Source organism: Lissotriton vulgaris, chromosome 3_1, assembly GCF_964263255.1.
Source record: "Lissotriton vulgaris chromosome 3_1, aLisVul1.2, whole genome shotgun sequence".
In the NCBI taxonomy this organism is placed as follows: domain Eukaryota; kingdom Metazoa; phylum Chordata; class Amphibia; order Caudata; family Salamandridae; genus Lissotriton; species Lissotriton vulgaris.
The window spans coordinates 955,057,688-955,078,750 of record NC_141689.1 but is presented as its reverse complement, the minus strand read 5'-3'; the positions used below and the strand labels follow the sequence as shown (position 1 = coordinate 955,078,750).

The following is a 21,063-nucleotide window of genomic DNA, read 5'->3' as shown; positions in this document are numbered from 1 at the left end:
TGGGTCTCCATTGCTTTTCCTTCGAGTTCCTTCGGCTGCTGCCTTTGGCTTGGACGCGGCGCACTTGTTCATGACTTACATTGCGTCCCGTCTCAATATTGGTGGCATGTTCCTCAGCCTGATCATAGATGCGAGTCATTTCTTCAATGTCGTCTAATTCATGGGGTTTTCTCAGCAGCCGCCTCCTGAGGGTTTCCGAGTGGCATCCGTCTATAATTTGTGACTTTATGGCGGCATCGGTTGAAAAGGTATCGAATTCACAGTGTCTTGATAGCCGCTGCAGTCGGGTGATGAACGCACGCATCGCCTCCTCCTTTCCTTGGCGTGCTTGATGAAACGCATGACGTTCATAGTCCGCATTTCTTTTATGAAGGAATTTTTTGTTCAACGCCTCACGTACCTTGTCATAAGTTCCAGCATCTGCAGGGGGGAGGTCTTTAATTATCTTGCTTATTTCTCGACCTGCAAAGTTGCGGAGGGCAATCAATTTTTCTTTGTCAATGGTTACCTTGGATCCTTCAATGTAGTCTTCGAAATCTTCAAGCCACTCTTGCCACTTGGGGCCCATGCTCCCTCCTGTGGTCAGTGTTAAAGGTTCCGGGGCCCGCAGATGCGACACTCCTGCAATGATGGGCTTGACTTCATTTCGCTGTGGGGATACATCTGGGGTCACCATTGTGGTATCACGTGCCTCCCACCCCTTTTTCTGACTCTGATTGTCCTGTCGCTTCTCGCTCGCAGGTACTTTGATTGGTCAATCACAGCCGACTTCAGTCAATGTTATTTGTCTTTGCTCGTGTTTGTTTATTCCCTCACTCTCTCAGTGGCCAGCGTTTGTTCGCCACTTTCCACTTGTATCGACAAATGCTTGTTTGTTCCTTCCTAGTTGTCTTGACTCATGCTTGTTTAGTCTTTCATGCTTTTACATTGGCTAGTGCTTGATACTTGCTGATGCCTGACTCCATGGCAGCTCATTGATTTCACAGGGGTGACCCTCTAGGCTGCCTGACTCAAAGATGGCCGCTCACTTGCAACTCTCATTTCCCACGAGGTTCGACTGTGCTCACTCAGCAGGCTCACAGGGCTTCAATCGACACTCACCAGCAGTCAGTCGCTTGCAGGCAGCAACGTTTCTTCATTTCCTCCTGCGTTCTGGGACATGGGAACGATCAGGCAGGATCTCGATTACGCTCCGTCACATGCGTGCCATTCCTCACGCATCGGGGGTGAGCTTTTCCGTCTTCCGTTTTCTTTCTTGGCGCGCAACAGCGCTCTTTCTTCGGGACTCTTCCTCGAGTCCCGGGCAGCACCTCAGACGCTCCCTGGTCACCGGAGCAGTCAACGGAGTCGGGGTGGGCACCCGACATCTCTTCATGAACCGCGTGCCGATTTGCACGCCTTGGGGGTGAGTCGCGGTTTTGGCGCGAACCAGCGCACCGCTTTGAAATGCCCAGCACTCAATGGCGTGTTCTCCCACGGGGCTCTATGCGACTGACAGATCGCGGAGCAGGGGCAATAACCGCTGGCCTCGTTCTGGGCGGCGGACTTACTTCAGCCACACGTGGCTCAACAGCGTTTTTCTTTCTTCACGCTGCCTGGGACAGGGACGCTTCTTCTTGGGGTCCTGTGGGTGGCTGACTGCACCATCCCACCCTCGTCGCCAGTTGTCGTGTCCTCGACTCAATAATGACAGACTAGATGAATACTTATTACACAGAGCTTTATTGTCTGCCTCTTAGTCGGTCCCTGTCCCTACTCTAACTAACCCCATCCTGTCTATACCCCTCCTCTTCCCTTCCACCCCAGCTAGCTCCACCCACCCAACTACTAGACTGCTGACTACATAACAATACCCTACGATGTAGTTCACCTTGGCTCCCTCCCCGAACCTCCCCCTGCCCCCCCCGAACTACACTCCTCACCCCCCCGCACCCCCCCCCCCCCAGGCTGTACCACACCCTGGCCTCATTTATGAAAAGTGACGCATCGCTGCGTGAAAACAGCGATGCATCACTTTTCATTGCGCCCTCCTTGCGACACCAATGATGCGTCACATTTACAGTATGATGCATCATGTCGCAAGGAGTTACAGATACGTCAGTATTTCTGACGTATCTGTAGGCGCAAAAGTGACGCATTGCTGGAGTGTGTCACAAAAGTGACGCAACTCCAGCAATGCGCCCTTTCACATGGGGCAAGCCCCATGTGAAAGGGCCTGCGTCAGTCTTACGCCTGCTGTGAGGCAGGCGCAAGATTTTGACGCAACAGCGTCTTAAAAGTGACGCAGTGAAATCTCATAGATTTCACTGCGTCACTTCTTCGACCCTTCCTTGAGTCAATACGCTCCCCTTGCATACATTATACCCGGCGCAGGTATAATGTGGCGCCGGGATTTACAAAGTGACGCATCTACCTAGATGCGTCACTTTGTAAATATGGTGCAACAAGGCACATTTTTTATGCTGCTGGTGCGTCACAAAAAAGTGACGCACTGGCCGCGTAAAAGTGACGCATGGCCTCATAAATGAGGCCCCCTGTGTCTTTTGCTGTTTGTGTTTACGTTGGTCTGAGTTTAAAGAGTGTTTTTAGGCCCCTATGTCTGTCTGTGTGCAGAGGAGGCTTTATGTCCGTTGGCCTTTTTGTAAATGGGTGACTTTATATATGTAGGTCTGTGTGCATGCCATATGCTTTTTGTGCTTTGGAGATCCTGTATTATACAGAAGCCACACCTACTGACTTTGTCGTTGTTGTTTATTAACTGCAGACGATGGTTTGGATCCGAGCGTTTGGTTTCTTCATAAAGAGCACATTTTCGCAACTAAACAACATTTGTTATTTTATTTCGTGCTCTCCATACACTGCACTGCCTGCCAAGGCTCCTGACTACAGAAAACCCATTACAATAATAAACTGTTTGCACATGACGGTCAAATCTAAGCACAATTGCAAATGTTTTTTCATTGTTTCAACTGATAAATGAAGCAAAAGTCTAAGAAACATTGCTAGGTGAGCTGTGGAGCAAATGGTTCTAATTAAGGTTATTCCCCCCACAGTGACATAATGCCACCTCATATAGAAGCAAATAGGACAGGTTCTGGCAGCAGAACAATTAGAAGTCAACGGTACAACTGGGTCTGCTGTGGTGCCATGCTCAAGTTTGTTTTCAGAAATTGCTGGCATGGTAGCTTTAGGATTCTCCTTGAAGGACATATACCATAATAGGTCAAGCTGTAGCATCAACCTGCTGCGAGGTAGGGTGACTACATACCACCAACTCATTAAGGACACTGTATCCAGTCCATGACTTCTGTGTGATAGCCTGATGCATTCTGGGTGTTGTAGTTTGTTTTACTTATATTTAACTAATTAGACTAGCAAGCCTGAAATGAATGATTTGTACGTGAGAAAGAAGTTCAGGCATGGAGCCAGCATCTGTAAAGACCTCAAGCGAGGTGGTCACCTACTCCCCAGATAGGAAACCATTTTATTTTTGACATAGACTTTGCTATATTTTGCCTATCACTCACTGAGAACCTCTTAGGACTTGGTTCCTGAGAAGTGATCCAGAGAGGAGACATCTTTTTTCCCATTTATAGGAAGCATAATAGGTGAACTTGTCATGGTTTCTGAAAAATGTAGACATTAGTAGAAGGGAAACGGGGCCCTGCACCAAAATTGCAGACACATCCACTGCTAGTTCTTTCTAGAGGCCTGCAGTTAAGCGGTTAGTCCCATAAGGACAGCCCATGTGCACCAGTCTCTCTCTCAAACAGACCCAGAAGTTCATGGTGAACACACCAGTGGTTCTCTTTTTAGAAGTGATATTAGCTGGCAGCCATAAAGTCATTGGAAAGTCGAAGTCCCCCCTAACCAAATTGAAAGCGTCCGCAATGCAGTGAGTGACACCTATGATGAGGTTATTGATGGTGGGTCCTAATGGCATCTTCAGCTGAGATGCAAGTTAGAAGGTGAGTCCCATTCCTTAGCCATCACTGTAACTTTATAGTGGGTTTGACCACAGACAAATGGACAGCGATACCTGCTCCTAACAGGGGTAATCCACCTAGACCCGAAGGTAGTAACGTGTCTTGCTATAGCCTGTTGTGAAAAATGAGCCAGAATCGGCATGAAGTGCCATGACCTATCCTGGTCAACGGCCTCCTTCAGGAACCACTTGTGGACACTACCTAGAGGCCAAACAGGTTGGGCCTCAGTGAGGGAAAGGGATTATGCAGTGTAACCTTGGCCTGGACATAAAGTTCCCATTCAATGAGGAGCTGAGGTTCCGTGACGATTCGAACCCGTGTTTTCGACATCGTCGTAAACCCAAAATTTCGGTACCAGTGAACCGTAAATGATCCATATAGTATATCCTGGTGTTTTCGCTATGCTACGAGCAAGAGCACTCTTGTTATGAGCACATTTCCGGTACACCGATGGCATCTATTTTAGAATATGGCATCCATCTTGTATTCTTGCCCTCACATAGTCAATGAACAAACAGTGACCTCTGATCAATTCATTTCGCTTAAAGGACACGTAGGCTTAGCCGGCGATTCACCCTGTTAATGACACGTGCACCTTAAGTCAGAAACGCTGTGGCCGCATGACTCGGCAAAAGCTGCCTCCTCTGCCTGAGGCCAGTCCTGCTATACTGGTTCTCGTGCTCGTTGGCCTGATCATGATTAGGCGGCCGAAGTCGGTAGCCTTGCCCATTTACGACCCACAAACATCTCTTATCCTGTTTTTCTATCTTCTACACCTGGCTCTGCTCCTTTCCTTCTGGGCCTTTATTAGGGGGAGGTAACGAAATTTACGATGAGGCGGTCCGGCTCCTGAATGAGAAGATGACATGGGATTATGATCGAACAGTGAGAACCCCTCATTCGTAATGTTTGACATCAGAAATTCGTTGACGGTTCCTGTTTGATGCCAAATATTTATTGTTTAGGATACAAAGTTTAAGAAATGTACTAGTATGAGAAGAATGTTGCCTACAGCTAAAAAACGTGTATTTAAGGAGCAACTCACTTAGTGCAATCAATAGGCGATTGGTGGGCGCATTTGAACTGTCAGTTGATATAGTGGATTATAGTAGAGAACTATGGGGCATATTAGCAAGAACCTCGTTAAAATTATCGCAGTTTTAGCGGCAGGAAACTGCAGCTATAACGGCGATAATGGGCTTGCTAATATGCGTTATAGAATTTCAATAGAAGCCCATGTTAGATGTCCTGCACATTTATTTATTTATTTATTTTTGAGATTTGTAGAGCGCGAACGAATGCCCTTGGGCGTCTTGGCACTGAAAACTCAGATCATGGCTCTCCTGATGTTGGTTCCTGAGGGTTACTGGTTAAACAGCCAGGTCTTTAAACTTTTACGAAAAGAGAAAAGAGAGTGACTTAACCTAATCGACAGAGGGAGGGAATTCCAAAGTCGGGCTGCCGTAACTGGGAACCGTCTGTCACCCCAGGAGACTGTTTTTGTGCGGGGAACAGTTAATTGGTGCAGAGTCACGGATCTCAGTTGCCTTAGAGGATGGTATAGTGTAAACTGGTTCCTAAGAAACTGCGGACCTAGATTATGCAATGCTTTGAATACAAGGCAGAGTGTTTTGAATTTTATTTGATTTTTAATCGTTAACCAGTGCAGATTCTGAATAGTTGAGCGATTGGTTTAAATTTGGGGGTTCTGGAAAGCAGTCTTGCCACAGCATTTTGTACCGATTGCATTTTGTTAACAACCCGAGTTTGTGCATTGGCAAACAAGCCATTGCAGTAGTCGAGTGATGATGGTACAAGTGTGCTTACCAGAGTTTTGCCTGCACTGTCAGGTAGGAACATGATGATTTTTTTTAATGAGTTTTAGCTTATGAAAAGCTGTTGCCGCTATTTGATTGGCATGAGCGGAGAAGTTAAGATGTTCATCAAAAACAACTTCTAAATTCCTAACCTTTGGGTCAGGGTTAGGCAGAGTTCCAAAAGATGAAGGCCATCAGACGGATAACCAGCGTGGGGAAAGTTTCCCAAAGATGACAACCTCGGTCTTCTCGGAGTTAGGTTTAAGGCAGCTAGAGGACATCCAATCTCCAATTGCCAGCATGACTTCCTGGAAGCGCTCAGTCACCTCTTCTCCGTCGTTATTAATGGCGAGGACTAACTGGGTGTCATCAGCGTAGGAGGTAAGGCCCATCCCATATTGTTTGATAACTCTTGCTAGGTCCGACACATAGATGTTAAGAGTGTCGGACTTAGGGATGAGCCTTGGGGAACCCCACACAGTAGAGACAGCTCGGCCGATTGAAATGGCCCTAGTGTAACTGCCTGAGTCCTGCCAGATAAAAAAGAGGCAAGTAAGTTCTTTGCTCCCAGTTCGATGCCCATCTTTCCGACACGATCAAGATGGAGTGATCGACAGTGTCGAAAGCTGCGCAGAGGTCCAGCAGTACAAGCACTGCTGTTCCCCCCTGGTCTCTGATGACTCTAATGTCATCGGCGGCTTTAATGAGGGCCGTTTCAGTGCCGTAAAATTTACGGAACCCAAACTGGGTGTTGTCCAGCCGGCGATGTTCCTCGATGTATTCAGACAGCTGATGATTCATAGCTTTCTCTACCACCTTAGCCAAAAAAGGAAGGCTGGCTATTGGTCTATAGTTTTTTAATTCGTCTTTGGCCAGATGCGTATTTTTTAGATGTGGCTTTAAAAGGGTGTTTTTCAAGGCATTGGGGTGGATCCCTGATTTAAAGATGGCATTACATATTTGCGTGATTACACGTGTTAGTATGTCCGTGACAGGTGGAAAATTTTTGGGTGGACATGGGTCCAGGGCTGATCCTGTTTTTATGATATTAATGATGTCCATTGTTTGTTGCTCTGTTATTTCTTTAAATTGGGTTAGGGAGCAGGCGGAGGGTATGGTACAGGTGGAGTGTGTGATGGTTTATCCTTGGAAGACAAGGCTAAATAAATATCATTAACCTTTGTATAAAAGAAATTGGCCAGCGCGTCGCAAAAAGATTGGGAAGGAGGAGGGGCCAGGTCAGGGGTTTTCCCCACTAGTTGCTTCACTACGTCATAGAGTTGTTTATTTGAGTTCTTCGCATTATCTATTTGGTCGCTAAAGTACTTCCTTTTTGCCTCTGTAATCATTTTTTTGTAGTCGGCAAGTGTCTCCGTAGCGAGATTTACTTTCTACGTCGTAGGATCTGTGCCAAATCCTCTCACGATTCCTACAGATTTGTTTTTGTATTCTGAGCTCTTCCGAGAACCATGGTGCAGAGGGGGCTGTCCTATTTCTAGATATGGTTTTGTATGGTACCAGTGCTTTTATGGCATTGCCTAACCAATCTGAGTATTGATTCATGGCTATATTTGGGTCTACTGAGATAATAGGGCAGGTGCTATCCAGTAGTTCTCTAAAGTCTGCATTATTTAGGTCGTTCCAAGCTTTGAAAGGGGCGCGACAGGGATCGGTCGGTCTGCCTAATGGGGCATCATTGATGGAAATGTCACAAAGAATGGCATGGTGGTCAGACCAGGGGAGCGGGAGGATGTCTTGTAAGTGGATCCCCTTAAGGTGGAAAAAATGCCATCCAGAGTATAACCGGCCTCGTGTGTGGATGAGGTAACCAAATGGGGAAGTCCTAGGGTTTCCATATCAGACAGTAATGCTTGTGTTTCATTATTGTCTTGTTTATCTAGGTGGAAATTAAAGTCACCTAAGACCGTAAAGCAGTCCTCTGTTGCTAGTGATTCAAGCATTAACTTTAAATTAGAGATAAATTCTGCACGCGCTCCTGGCGGTCTATACAGGAGAACTCCTTTAAAGCTGTGCGAGGGTGTCAACATAATGGCAAAAAGAATTGCTTCACAAGTTGGTGGAGTATAGGAGACAACGTCACCGTAAAAGTGTTGCGGGCAATTATTGCCAACCCACCACCCTTCTTTCTTTGTCTATCATGTCGATAGACTTTATATCCAGGGGGAACTGCAACCACTAAATCTGGATCTGAGGCGCTATCCATGTCTCTGTGACAAATAATATGTCTAATTTCCTGTCCATAATGATGTCTGATATGTCCTGTCTATGTCTACCTAACGATCGAGCATTGATAAGTGCTATGGATATATTTAGGTTTGTTTCGGCACTCTTTTTACTGGTAATTACAGTGTTTGTGAGAAAAGGTAGCGAGGATTTACAGTGAGGGCAACTGCTGATAGTCATTAAAGGGATAGACTCCGGATCATGCTTTGAGCAATTACTAGCTGGGCGTGGTCGATATTACAATAGCTTAGCTTTGGAGTAGGGGATCCAGGCCTGCGTTCGACCAGGGGGCATGGCCCTGGGCCCGGTCCCGGTGCGGACGGGCGCATCGGCGCTCCGCCGGCGCGCCTGCTGCGCCCGCCCGCCCGCTGCGCGGACGGGATATCATGGTCCTTATGTCCGGTCGTGAGGATGGTGGGAGGCGGCCAACAGCTGGACCGAAACCCTTTCATCCGCTCAATATGGCGGCTGCAACCCTTTCTCCCAGAGTGTCACCACCTAATCGTGTGCGCCGGGGATCGGGGTTCTAATGAGAGGCTCAAGAATGTGCAGGTATTTTAAAAAGACAAACAGTAATTCAAGGCGCAAAATAACGATAAATTAAAGTTTTAAAACAAGTGATGGCAGGTTAGCCCCCGACTTCCGCCTCAGGGGAGAGACACAAATTGAGTCAGCGCGCTGCGCTCTCAAGCTGTTTAAGTATCCTGGGAGGGCGGGAGGCGGCCAACAGCTGGACCGCAACCCTTTCCTCCGCTCAATATGGCGGCTGCGATCCTTTCTCCCAGAGCGTCACCACCTAATCGTGTGCGCGGGGGATCGGGGTTCGAATGAGAGGCTCAAGAATGTGCAGGTATTTCAAAAACCTGGGCTAACCCATCTAACCTGGGCTTCTATTCGAATTCTAAATAGCATATTAGCAAGCCCATTGTCGCCGTTTTAGCAGCAGTTTCCTGCCTCTAAAACTGCACTAATTTTAACAATGTTTTTGCTAATATGCCGCTACATTTTGTGTTCTAATTATGAGAATACTCAATATCTAAGGCCTCTTGATTTTTATGTTTATGAGAAATGTTGAATTCCAACATTTTGAGGTAACTTTCATGGAGGTGGAACAATATCTTTTTGGAGTTACTCTCTCTATCAAGTTACTTTACATGCTATGAAGAATAACAAAGTTTGAAAAAAGATTAGAAGAAGTTGGTGTAATAAAAAGTTTGGAGCACAAGCGACCTTTAAGACCTTTTAATGCATGCGATGGAACAAATGCCAGAAATAAACACGGGATAGATCCCTAACAGGATAAATCACATTATACCGCAGTATCCTGTAAAATGGCCATGTCCCCCCCCTAATGAAACAGGTATGCATGACTTTTGTGTATTTTTGCTTGGTCCGCCATGAGGCTAACTTTCAATGTCATTAATCTGTAGTTTGCACCCCATGCTATTTCCACAATTTCATGCATCACAAGCCGCCTAGATTGGCACCGGGCATGCTTTCAGTCATGATTACGCTATCAACTTTACATTTCTGACTTCATTTGTTTTGTGTGTGTTCGATCATCCAACGGCTCGAGAGATCGCACCGGGCTAGACCGGGCCAATCTCACCAAAGCCTGCGACCACTGTCTCAACTTCAACCTGGTATATCATGACAGTATTCCTGTCCCTTTCATTAACATTTCAATCAACCACATGAACAAATGTTCCTTCGACATTGAACAACAACAATGGGCAGAGGGGAACGGTCAGATGTAGGTTAAACTATAGTTTAACTATACTTTTGTGAGGCTATCATTTTTCGCCAGAGTAGGCAGATGGCAACATCTACACATGAACGTGTAGCAGGAATCGGATACACAAAACAAAACACTTAGAAAATCTGATTTTCATCAGGACTTTCCTAAAGCAAGATATCTGAAGACAGGAAGGTATAATAGCTGAACTCTTAAAACTGGTCTGAACTCACTCCCAAAAGTACAAAAAAAAAAGCAAAATGATCTGACCTCTTTCTGTGTCCCAATAACGTAAAACGTCTTCCCTTCATACTTCAGTTTGCAGACGTCCGACCTAGAAAGATAATAACGGTGTTAGAATCCTAAATATAGTCCAAGTATGAATTCTGAAGCACTTTATGTAGGCTGACTGCAGATGGATACGATCTAGCCCCATCAGAGCCATTAGCCTGGCAAAGCAACAAGCTTTCGATGCATGCTTCAATGGGACAATACTGATGGGCCTCAAGGAAGTGGCATCATCCTGCACAGGCAAATGCAATGCACTCAAAACGCAGCTGTAGGACATGTGGAAGTGCAATGCATGCAACCCGTCTGAGCTTTTAAATGTACAGCAACAACCCGCGATCTCAAGGATCCATCCTGAAAGTTGTGGCAAACAGTGCAGAAAATACTTTGCAATGGAAAGAAAGTACTAACATAACTTTTATGGTATGTTATGTTATGTTATGTTATGTTATGTTATGTTATGTTATGTTATGTTATGTTATGTTATGTTATGTTACTAAAGCATTTGTTAAGTGCACTATCACCGATTGGTTTCTTGGCGCTGAGATCAACAGTAACATAACGTGGATGAAGGGTGAAGAGTTATTGAGTTTTATAACCAGCAACACTCTGGTGGGTGGTGGAAGTTCCCTGAAAATAATCAGACAGTGCCTGTGACTGCTTTGCAAAGCAATCTATTTTTAAGTGTCTTGTAATAAATACACGTGCCCATACAGCAGTCTACCCCTAAAAGAGCAGATGAAAATGAAGACACCGGAGCTAATGAATCCCCATAAACAAAAATGCGAGTTATTCTAAATGATTCTGCTGGATGGAAATATATTTCCAGGATACAGAAAGTGGTTATATCTAACCACTGGGGTCTACCACAGCAGTAGACCCATACAAATGACTTGATGTTCATCACCAGGAGCTCTATTTTTTTGATTTTTTCCACTTTGAATGTCAATTATTTTGATCAGAGAATATTGAAATAAAATATTAATAATACGCTATTAAAATGAGTTCCTTTTATAATGCAGTAGCACATGAGTAAAGGAGTGTGATTGGCCCACTATACTCCATTTACGTCTGACTGTTACTCCACAGCAAGGGAGCGGGGCATGTTTCTTGCTTGTGCTAGATCCCATGGCTCCTTACTACTCTAGTGAAGGAAGTCGGTGGTAGCAGTGGCATAAAGAACCTCACTGTGCAGGATGTGCAATAATGTATGCGAGGGTGTTTCCTTGCTAACATGGATTAGGAGAAATCTTTTGGTTTCTGGAGGAAATGCTAAATATGGTGGAGGATCAAGCACAGAACAAGTCTCCAGCGTAGAGTCAGTACAGCGGAAGACCCGCCACATGAGGAATTCCTCCCTAGTGTACCATTTCTGGATGAAATTCCCAGATTTCTATTGCCATCCACTTCTAAACAGCTTCCTAAGTCAATGGACTACTTCAGGTTACCAATGTTTGTTGGTAAGTTGGAGCAGCTCTCGGGTACCAGACACCATATCAGGTACCATTCTGTAATTAAGAGTAGTGTGGGGGGCGTAACTGCCATGTGGGAAGATGGCCACCTAGCCTCAATGCACCGCCGCATTCGCACACCTTCACGGCTTATCCTACCGTTTAGAGGGGTAAATCTGCTCCAACGACGACAGTATCAAAGCCCTGATACAGATGAGCAACTGATAAGCCATTCGCCTTGCTCTAATGAGCACCCACGCTGAACTTCCATGCTGTCATCCTCCCTCTGCATAGCGCCGTAATGGTGCACAGAGGCCATACCTGCTCTCAAAATGGCTTCAGCTAAGACACAGCTCCCTCAGCTGGCCATTCGATGCATCCTGATGCCCCCTGCAGCCTCTACACACCTGAAAACCATTTGCCTCTTAGGGTGGATGCTTCATCCTGCCTCCTGATTCATGCGCTGTCAGCCTAGTGGAGCACATAGGCTGTGCCTGATCTTAAAATAGCCACAGCTGGGACACATCTCTCTGTAAAACTGTCCTGTATATCTTGGAGGTCTGTGCAGCCTCTACATTTAAGGTGGGTGCTTACTACTCTTGACATCGACGCAAACGCAACCAAAGATACATGACTAATAATTCTGGTGCTCGCTTTTGCAAAAGGCCTGCCTATCTGCTGATGGTCACCCGGCACAGTAGACTTTCTCTCCCCTAACCAAGGTTCATACTTCTACTTCTGGGCTAATACCACTCTCCGCTTTCTTTCTATATTATCTGTATCATGAGGCCTCTGAAGATGACCCAATAAGACAGAATGATCCCTACTACCTCACACAGACCACTACGCATACTTAGAGATTTGGCACTCTCATGGTCGCGGACACCACCAGGGTGAACCTTCACTCACCAATAAGCCATGCTTCATCACCAAAGGTTGGGGGTTCAATACGCACCAAATAAACCCATCCTGTCGGACCTCGGAGAACAAAATACTATGTTCTGCAAGGGGGGTCTTAAGACACTAAACCAGCATAAAAGTGATCCAAACAGGATCCCCTCATTCATGACTCTCCAATTAAATTGACACTAGACGCTAGCCCTACTCTGGACCTAATCATGCAGAAACTTGATACACAACATGTTCTTGCCTAAGCTACAAAGGCTAGCACAAATTCCACACAGAATGACCTTGCATCTATTTAAAAATATATTTTTTTTTCTGGGGGAAGAGTAACAGAAGCAGAGTCCCCCATAAACCTACTGGAAGATCACAAACAGAGTTCATCCAAGACTCTGGCAACCACCACTGCAAAACTTGCCCGACTGGAAAGAAGTCTCACAGACTTAGAAGACAGACATAGTAGGGGTAGACAATATTAGTCTTTTCAGTCATGTCATTGAGGAAACCCACCTTCTCAACCAACCCACCTGTACAGTCACACTAGATGTGGAAGAGGCCTTTGACAAGGTCTTGTGGTCTTTGCTACAAGGCACCCTTAGTGCATTTAATGTAGGTCCTAATCTTTTTTAAATGATCCTTTGTCCAATACAAAAACCACAAAGACAAAATAAATATTAGCGGTACATTAGCTAACACATTCAACCTACAATAAGGAACCAAACAAGGCTGCCCCCTTTCTACTAACCATGAATCCACTGCTTATAAAAATTAGTGGGAGCCCCTGTATTCCTGGTATTCCATTTTCTGCAGGCCCACAAAAGGTGGCAGCTTATACATATGACATCCTTCTTTTCACAACTCAAGCAGATGCCTTTACCTAACATCATGTCACCCATCAATAACTATGCCCAAATCACAGGTTGAACCCTTTCTAGAGATAAAACAGAGGTCCTAGCCCATAACATCCACTGCAATAGCTCAGTCATTGTGGATTATGGTCTTAAATGAGCCCCAGACAAAATAAAATACCTAGGCATTTGGTTCACTGAAAATCTTAGAGAGTCCTTTGATCACAACAACAAACTTACCCTCACCAAAATGAAAGACATATTAGATAAATGGTCAACTAGATTCATCACCTGGTGGACATATGGACATTCTTAATCTTAGTAGAAGGAAACATACTAATTCTTAATCTTAGTAGAAGGAAACATACTAACATGTGGAAACATATGGAGACATTTTATTGCACGGCTGGACAACCAGAAACATCAGTTGAAAGAGTTAATTTAGGCCTCATCGGGCTGAAATGACTACTGGTAGTCTGATGCTATGCAAGTATACTCACAAAACTGGCTGGCTCACAGACATTCTTGAAACACATTGTAAGACACGTTGCAGGGCTCTGTGCCAACTCACTTCCTTCTTGCCAGCCCATGGGTATGGCGTGACTCCTGTCTTACCACTGACTTCAGTGTGTTTTACTGGACTCTGTACTGCTCAGAGGTATGGCTCTTTTACACATGCTGTGACCCTTTATTGGTCTGAGGTCTTGCCACATGTTAAAATCCATATATTTACACCAAATTCTTTTTTCAGAAGCATTGGCCGGGAGGCCAAACTGTGACTCAGATAAGATGGCAGAGGTCGCCCTGTACACATTGCTACACAAGAATACTTCCAAAGTTGGGATTGACTCAGAATGAACAGTCACCAAGAAAATAGCTGCACAAATTGAGTCCACAAGAGCAGCTCTAGCTGTCTTAGATCCAAGTTGGGTATAATTGACTGGATCATGCATGCCTTAGAGAGAAACCTCAAGTGTCTTAATGATGGTCCAGACCTACAATGGGACATGTGACATCTGCAGAACCCAATGGTGCACATGAAATACAGGAGACGCTGGAACAATGTCCATTTTTCTGGTATTTCGGAGGGCCTTGAATCTGGAGACATGTCGTCCTTCTTAGCAACCTTTTCATCAGAAATGAACAATCAACCTTCTGATGCCCTGCTGGATCTTAAGGGGGCACAGAGAATCCACGCAAGATTTCAGTGAAAATCTGACTTACCCTGGTCAGTTATAGCATGCTTCCTACACCATCACCAGGCCTGTCAACTGATCCATGCTGCTCAACAAAAAAGAGTCCCCTTCTCTATGGTCCTCACAAAATCTACATGTCTGCTGACCTGTCACAAGAAACCAGTTTAAAATGGAAAGAATCCTTGGCTATGCATCCACAGCTTCATAAATAAGGCATTGGGTATGGCCGGTTAGAGCCCCCAACAGTGCTACTGCCAATCAGTGGCAAAAACAAGGAATTAGAACCTGGATCGCTTTCCAGAGGACCTTGACTCATCAGCTATGAACACCCAGCTATGAACACCCTTCCTCAAATGGACAAAGAAAAAGAAGTGATGGAGACAACTTCTCCTATTGATGATACTACAGCTCAATACTCACAAGTGTCATCAAGGTCGGAAACTGAGAGACTGGCTACAAGGAAATGGACTGCCAGACAACACCACAACATGGAACCTTCTGCATGGGATACAGATAAGTCTGCTCCCATTAGTGTTTAGTTGTTTTAAGACCTCGCTGGTTTGACTTGAGTTGCTGCCATTCTGCAGACTTGCACATGTTGTGCTCCCCTGTGTGCATGCACGCCTCTTCCTGCATGGCATGGACTGCACAGTCCATGCTGTGCAGGAACGTGCAATGGAGGTCTCACAGCGGTGCAGTTCTAAAGCTCACTTATGAGCCTTTGTACTGCCCCACCACAGGACTACTGCGTTGCCCGCCCTCCAGACCACAAAATGAATCGCAATCTGGCAGGCAGGCAGCGGTGAGGTCTGCTGTGTGGGAGCACGGCGTTGGCTTGGCAGCCCACTCTCCCACCACCAACCTTATAATTAGTCCCTATATCTATCCACACCTACATATACTTGTCTTCACAATGTTGTGGGAGTAAATACACCGGAGTCAATATGTTTTGTAGGACCGCATTATGTATTCAATACTGTGACATACAACCATTAGTGAAGAGGAGGCATGCTGCAGCCTTGGAGAATGATTGTTTGGCAGACTGATGAATCCCTGTGACGGTATTGAAAGCCTTTAAACTACTGTACATCATAAACAGAGTATCTATGGTAATTCTAACGGGCCACCTGAAACATCTGAGCTCTGCCTGCCTATGGCTTGACCGCTATGAAAATTAATGGGTAAATGTAATCAATCAACTATGGTGTAAGTAAGATGAAGACTTTGCCGGTTACGATTCCAATGAGGGAGGACGAAGGGTGGCCTGGAGACAGCGCTGGATTGGTAAAGCGGGCACTCGGGCATTGCCCGAGGGGCAGTATCAGAATTCCAGCTTTGGGGGGCCGATTATGGCGGATTCTGTGTTGTTCGATGCCACCAGCAGCCCAGTGGGTGCCTAAGTGGCCTTTCTGGAGGTAGATGGGCATCTATTACCTCCCTTTTCTCAAAGGGCAGAGGTGTCACTTCCTTTCTCTTGCTGGGCCGGCCCATCAATATATGCATATTGGGCGGGGGCAGGGGGCCTGAGCAAAAAGGGGCTCACTTGTTTTCAAGTGTGTTTCACCAGTGTAAACTAATCTGTGCATTTTTTTAACACACCCTCCCCCTTTTTTTAAATAAAAGTTTGCCGAAGCAGTTCTTTGCAGAAAGGCAATATGCAAATGTGGGCCACTTTTTTTTAGCGTGCCCAGGCCGATTTGTAATCCACATCCAACGCTGACTGGAGACAGATACTAATGCCACCAACCTTATACTCACCACCTCCCCTAAACTTCACTTCCTTGTGGATTATATTACCAAACTCTATGTGGAGGAGAAAGTCACCGGTGATGGACCTATGTCCTGACTCTACTGAAAGTATCAACTAGACCGACACAATACTGGGAATGAATCCCAAATCACAAGACATTAGATAGAGAAGGCACGGTTTATCTGAGTGCTTGATTGTGAGAATTGAATTGTTGCTGTGCTTGGACCAACAAAGCCTGCAAAATATTTTAAAAGTCGCGCTGTGAATAGCACAGGGTTTGCGATAGCAGAATTTTAATTAAACCTGTTTTTAGGGATTTTGCTTTTAATTCTGAAAACGCCACTTACTTGCACCTTAAAAATGTTAAAAGCACACGCTGCTTAGCAGACCTTCACCCCGATCTCAGGGACATAGAGTGGACATTTTGGGGCAGCCATCTTGGTTGACAGTGTAGATGCTGACCAGCTGCACTAGACTGCCTATTTAATCCGGCTTTTGCAGACACGCAGCACATTAGATAGAGAAGGCACAGTTTATCTGAGTGCTTGATTGTGAGAATTGAATTGTTGCTGTGCTCGGACCAACAAAGCCTGCAAAATATTTTAAAAGTCGGGCTGTAATAGCACAGGGTTTGCGATAGCAGAATATAAATTAAAACTGTTTTTAGGGATTTTGCTTTTAATTCTGAAAACGCCACTTACTTGCACCTTAAAAATGTTAAAAGCACACGCTGCTTAGCGGACCTTCACCCCGATCACAGGGACATAGAGTGGACATTTTGGGGCAGCCATCTTGGTTGACAGTCTAGTTGCTGACCAGCTGCACTAGACTGTCTTTACAAAACAGCCAATGGAGACGCGCAGCGGACGCACGCAGCGGACGCGCGCAGAGGGCGCGCCAGAGGCAAGCCCGTCTGGGCCCGTCCGCGACCTGGCCGCGCCTAGTTCCGGTCCTGCTGCCCTAAACGCTCAAAATTCCTACACCCAAGGCACCTCATCTCCCCAACAGCGGCTTTTATATTCCCGCGAGGAGTTGCTGGCTATAGATAATCGGAAGATTACGCAGATGAACATGACAACAGGTAAAGGCAGGCATTTAAACTGCGGTTTAATCGACTGTAGGTCACTCATTAAAGACCACCTTGAGATATCTTCTCGGAACTCGATATGTTGTTTTTAACGGAGACTTGGGCTAACGATAATTCTGCAGTTGAATTAGGTTTAGCATGCCCACCTGGTTATAAGTCATGGCATAGCCCCAGATTGACAGAGGGGGAGGTGTGGGGGTGATCTTTAAGGAGGAATGGAACTGCGTTCCCCTAGCGCTGGATGAAATTAGTGGAATTGAATTGATGGGATTCACTTTACAAGGACTAAGGGGAACTTACTCTCAGGCATAGTGTGTTATAGGCCCCCGGGACAATGTACAAATTACCAGAGCCTATATGAGAGCATTACGAATTTTGCTCTGTCTCACACAAGAGTAATTATACTGGGGGACTTTAATCTCTGGGAGACTGGAAATCTGGCGAAGCATCTGAGAGATTTACAACTGACGTGTGCGAATTTGAATTTGCAACAGCTGATACATCAGAGCACTCAAGGGGGGCACACACACTAGATTTAGTATTCGCTAGCGTGGATGAAACATTGGTACAAGATATTCTACCCCAAACGTGGACTGATCACCATCTGGTCCTTTTCACAACTAGGGTAGGGGCTCAACAGGAAGGAGAAAGGGCCGTAAGCACATACAGACTGGATAGGAGGATGGCTAAACTGGATAGTGACACGGCGCAAGCCCTGATTGAGGAAAACGATCATCTGACCTCTACTGACTTGGTGGAGAAGAGCTATCAAAAGTACTGCAGCACCATGGTTAGGAATCTAGATCGCCTACTCCCAAGGTGCAAAATTAAAAATAAGGACAAGAATCCAGCCCCCTGGTTTAATGCGGAGTTAAAAGAACTCCGCCGCCTTCGTAGAAAGGCAGAAAGGAGCTGGAGGAGACAGTACGAAGATGTAGATAGAAACCTTTTTAAGCTAGCCCAACTCCAATATAAAACAGCAATTGCTAAAACAAAAGCCAATTTTTATGCCACCAATATCCTGAACTCCACGAATAGTACCAAAACTCTTTTTAAGATTTATAAGGACATCACCTTGCCCCCCAGCCAATGCAACAAGACAATTGCTTCACAACAGCTCTGCGATGACATCTCAGGCTATTTTTAGGAGAAAATTCATAATATTGTCGGGAACTTAGTCCCCCATAATACCCAGCCTCCAGACACTGAACAGAAGGAGCCAAGTATCGAGTTAAATGCTAACTCTTTATTAACCTCGTTCCAATTATTTACAGAGGATTCCTTTGCTAATTTGGATCTTAGTCTTACTGCAGGATCCCTGGCTGATCCTATTCCCCACAGATATTGGAAACAATTTGGAAAAATACTGTTTCCACAGCTTCTTAGTATCTGCAATCAGTCCCTGGAAGAAGGTATAGTGCCAGCTGCGTGGAAGCAAGTGATGGTTTTTCCGCTGCTAAAAGAATCCGTCGATGGATCCCACATTACCTGCCAGCTTCAGGCCGATTTCCCTCCTCCCTTTCCCAATAAAGATCTTGGAAAAGACAGTTAGTAGAACCCTTTCTAAGTATCTAGAGGATAATCGGTTGCTGGATGCATTCAAATTTGGGTTCCGACCAGCACACGGGACGGAAACGGCATTGACCACAGTGATGGACAACCTTCGACTGCGCGCCGACAGAGGAGACGCGTCGATTCTTGTCCTTTTAGATATGTCGGTGGCCTTCGACACTGTGAGTCATGCCGTGCTGCTACAAAGATTGTGGAACAACAGAGTGAGAGGAAGAGCCCTTGAGTGGCTACAGTCGTACCTCCAAGACCGCCAACAGACGGTGACCTTAAGCCAGTTTGCATCAGAAGCTTCTCCCGTCCCGCACGGGGTCCCACAGGGGTCCTCAGTTAGTCCCATTTTATTTAACGTGTACCTGAAACCCCTATCGTCCATCATCATATCCTTTGGTATCAGCGTTATAAATTTCGCGGATGATACTCAATTGATTTTCTCCTTGGAGGGCAAGCAGGAGACCTCAGTAGAGTCCTTCCAGGAGTCCATGCGGAAAACGGCGGGCTGGCTCAGGGCTAACTCGCTCCAATTGAATGGAGGGAAAACGGAGGTGATGTACTGCTCAGCTGCAAAAATCTTAAAGCACCTCATGACAGAATTTAGGCTTACCCCAGAAGAAGACTCTCTGAATCTGACCAACACCGTGCGCAATCTGGGAGTGCAAATGGATGCCAATCTTCAAATGCTGTTACAGGCCAACAAAACCATCCAAGTTGGCTTTAAACTAATTTGAATGCTGAGAAAGATCCTCCCGCTACTACCAGTCGCCTCTCGAGCCTTGGTAGTGAGGAGCTTAGTGTTGAGCAGGTTGGATTACTGCAATGCCCTGTGCCTGGGTGCCCCTCAGTACATCTTTCAAGGGCTCCAAAGGGTGCAGTCGGCGGAAGCTAAGGTGGCTCTTAACAGACCATGGAGCTCCTCATTATCCTTGGCACTGAGAGACCTTCACTGGTTACCAATTAAAGAACGGGTCAGCTTTAAATCACTATGCATCGTCTTTAGGGGGGTTCATGGACAGGGACCTTTACCATTGCAGGATAAAATCAATTGGTACGAGCCCCCCAGACAATTACGGTCTGCTAACACTGGCCTAGTCCCCAGATTCAAACTGTCCAGAATGGGGGGCAGGGCTTTCAGTGTGGCCGCTGGACAATTATGGAAAGGGCTGCCACAGGGCCTTAGGGTAGCTATCTGCCTGTTGAAATTCAAGGAGTTGAAGACCTTACTATTCCCTAGGGGCTAGTTCATCTTCTCTAATCTGGAATGTAAATGTAAATGTAAATGTATTGCAATTTATATAGCGCACGTATCACCCGCAGGCATCAAGGCGCTTGCCTTGGGAACCCGTCCTGGAATTCCCCTGTGAGATAACCCCAGCAGGGTATCCACAAGGTGAAAGCCAGGCATCCCGCCGCGAGGGGCCGTAGTGGAGATTATGCAAGCTATTGCCCAGAGTCGCAGAGTGTGAACCCATGAGTCGAGTAGGCACCGGAACGAGAATTATCGAGTCCGAGGAATTTTTGAGCCCAAGACCCGCCGAGGCGGGGAGTTGAACCCTGGTCCAGGACTGATCTCAGCTTCCGGGTCTGCTGCCTCTAACCCCTGAGCCACACTTCTCCACTCTGTAGGATGATCGTTAATTCTTGCCTGAGCGCCAAGATACCGTAGGGTGATAGCAGCGCTATATAAGAACACAATACATACATACATACATACAAGAGGGAAATTCTGTGAGGCTCATTAGCCAGGTACTACGTCCTACAAACCTTGCACTTGGTGAAGTCAGATAGTATCGGGCAGAACAGGAGCGGCCCATACAGGTAGGAGAGGTGGGCCCGGGTTGGGGGTGATTTCCACAGACGACGATGAGGGAATATTAATTATTTATTCAATTTGCCCTTGTGGTTGTCAGTCGAATCCCCCTCAACCCGGACCCACCGCTCTTACCTGCAAGGGTCGCTCCTGGGGAAGAACCCCATGCCTGGTAAAATCCCCTCTTAGTCTGAAGCTGAACCAAACCTTTTGCAGTGAAGAAAGAACCGCGCCAGAGTGTTGAATTATTTCTCTAAATAGCGTTTTAAGAATTGATAATCATGCAGTGAGCCTTCGGGGGCTTCTGGAGCCAAGGCAACATGGCAGCTCATGCACAGGGGCACTGGCACTCTTTTTCAAAGAGTTATGAAACGCATGCTTG

General features: G+C 46.0%; 1 protein-coding gene across 1 annotated transcript in view; it reads right to left on the bottom strand.

Annotated features, from left to right (window-relative positions):
• Positions 1-21,063, bottom strand: part of FRMD3 (FERM domain containing 3) — a 672,717-nt gene that overhangs the window by 63,301 nt on the left and 588,353 nt on the right. Inside the window, exon 9 of the mRNA XM_086961321.1 lies at positions 10,053-10,116. Within this exon, the coding sequence (XP_086817447.1) occupies positions 10,053-10,116 (64 nt within the window). The remainder of the gene's footprint in view (positions 1-10,052; positions 10,117-21,063) is intronic.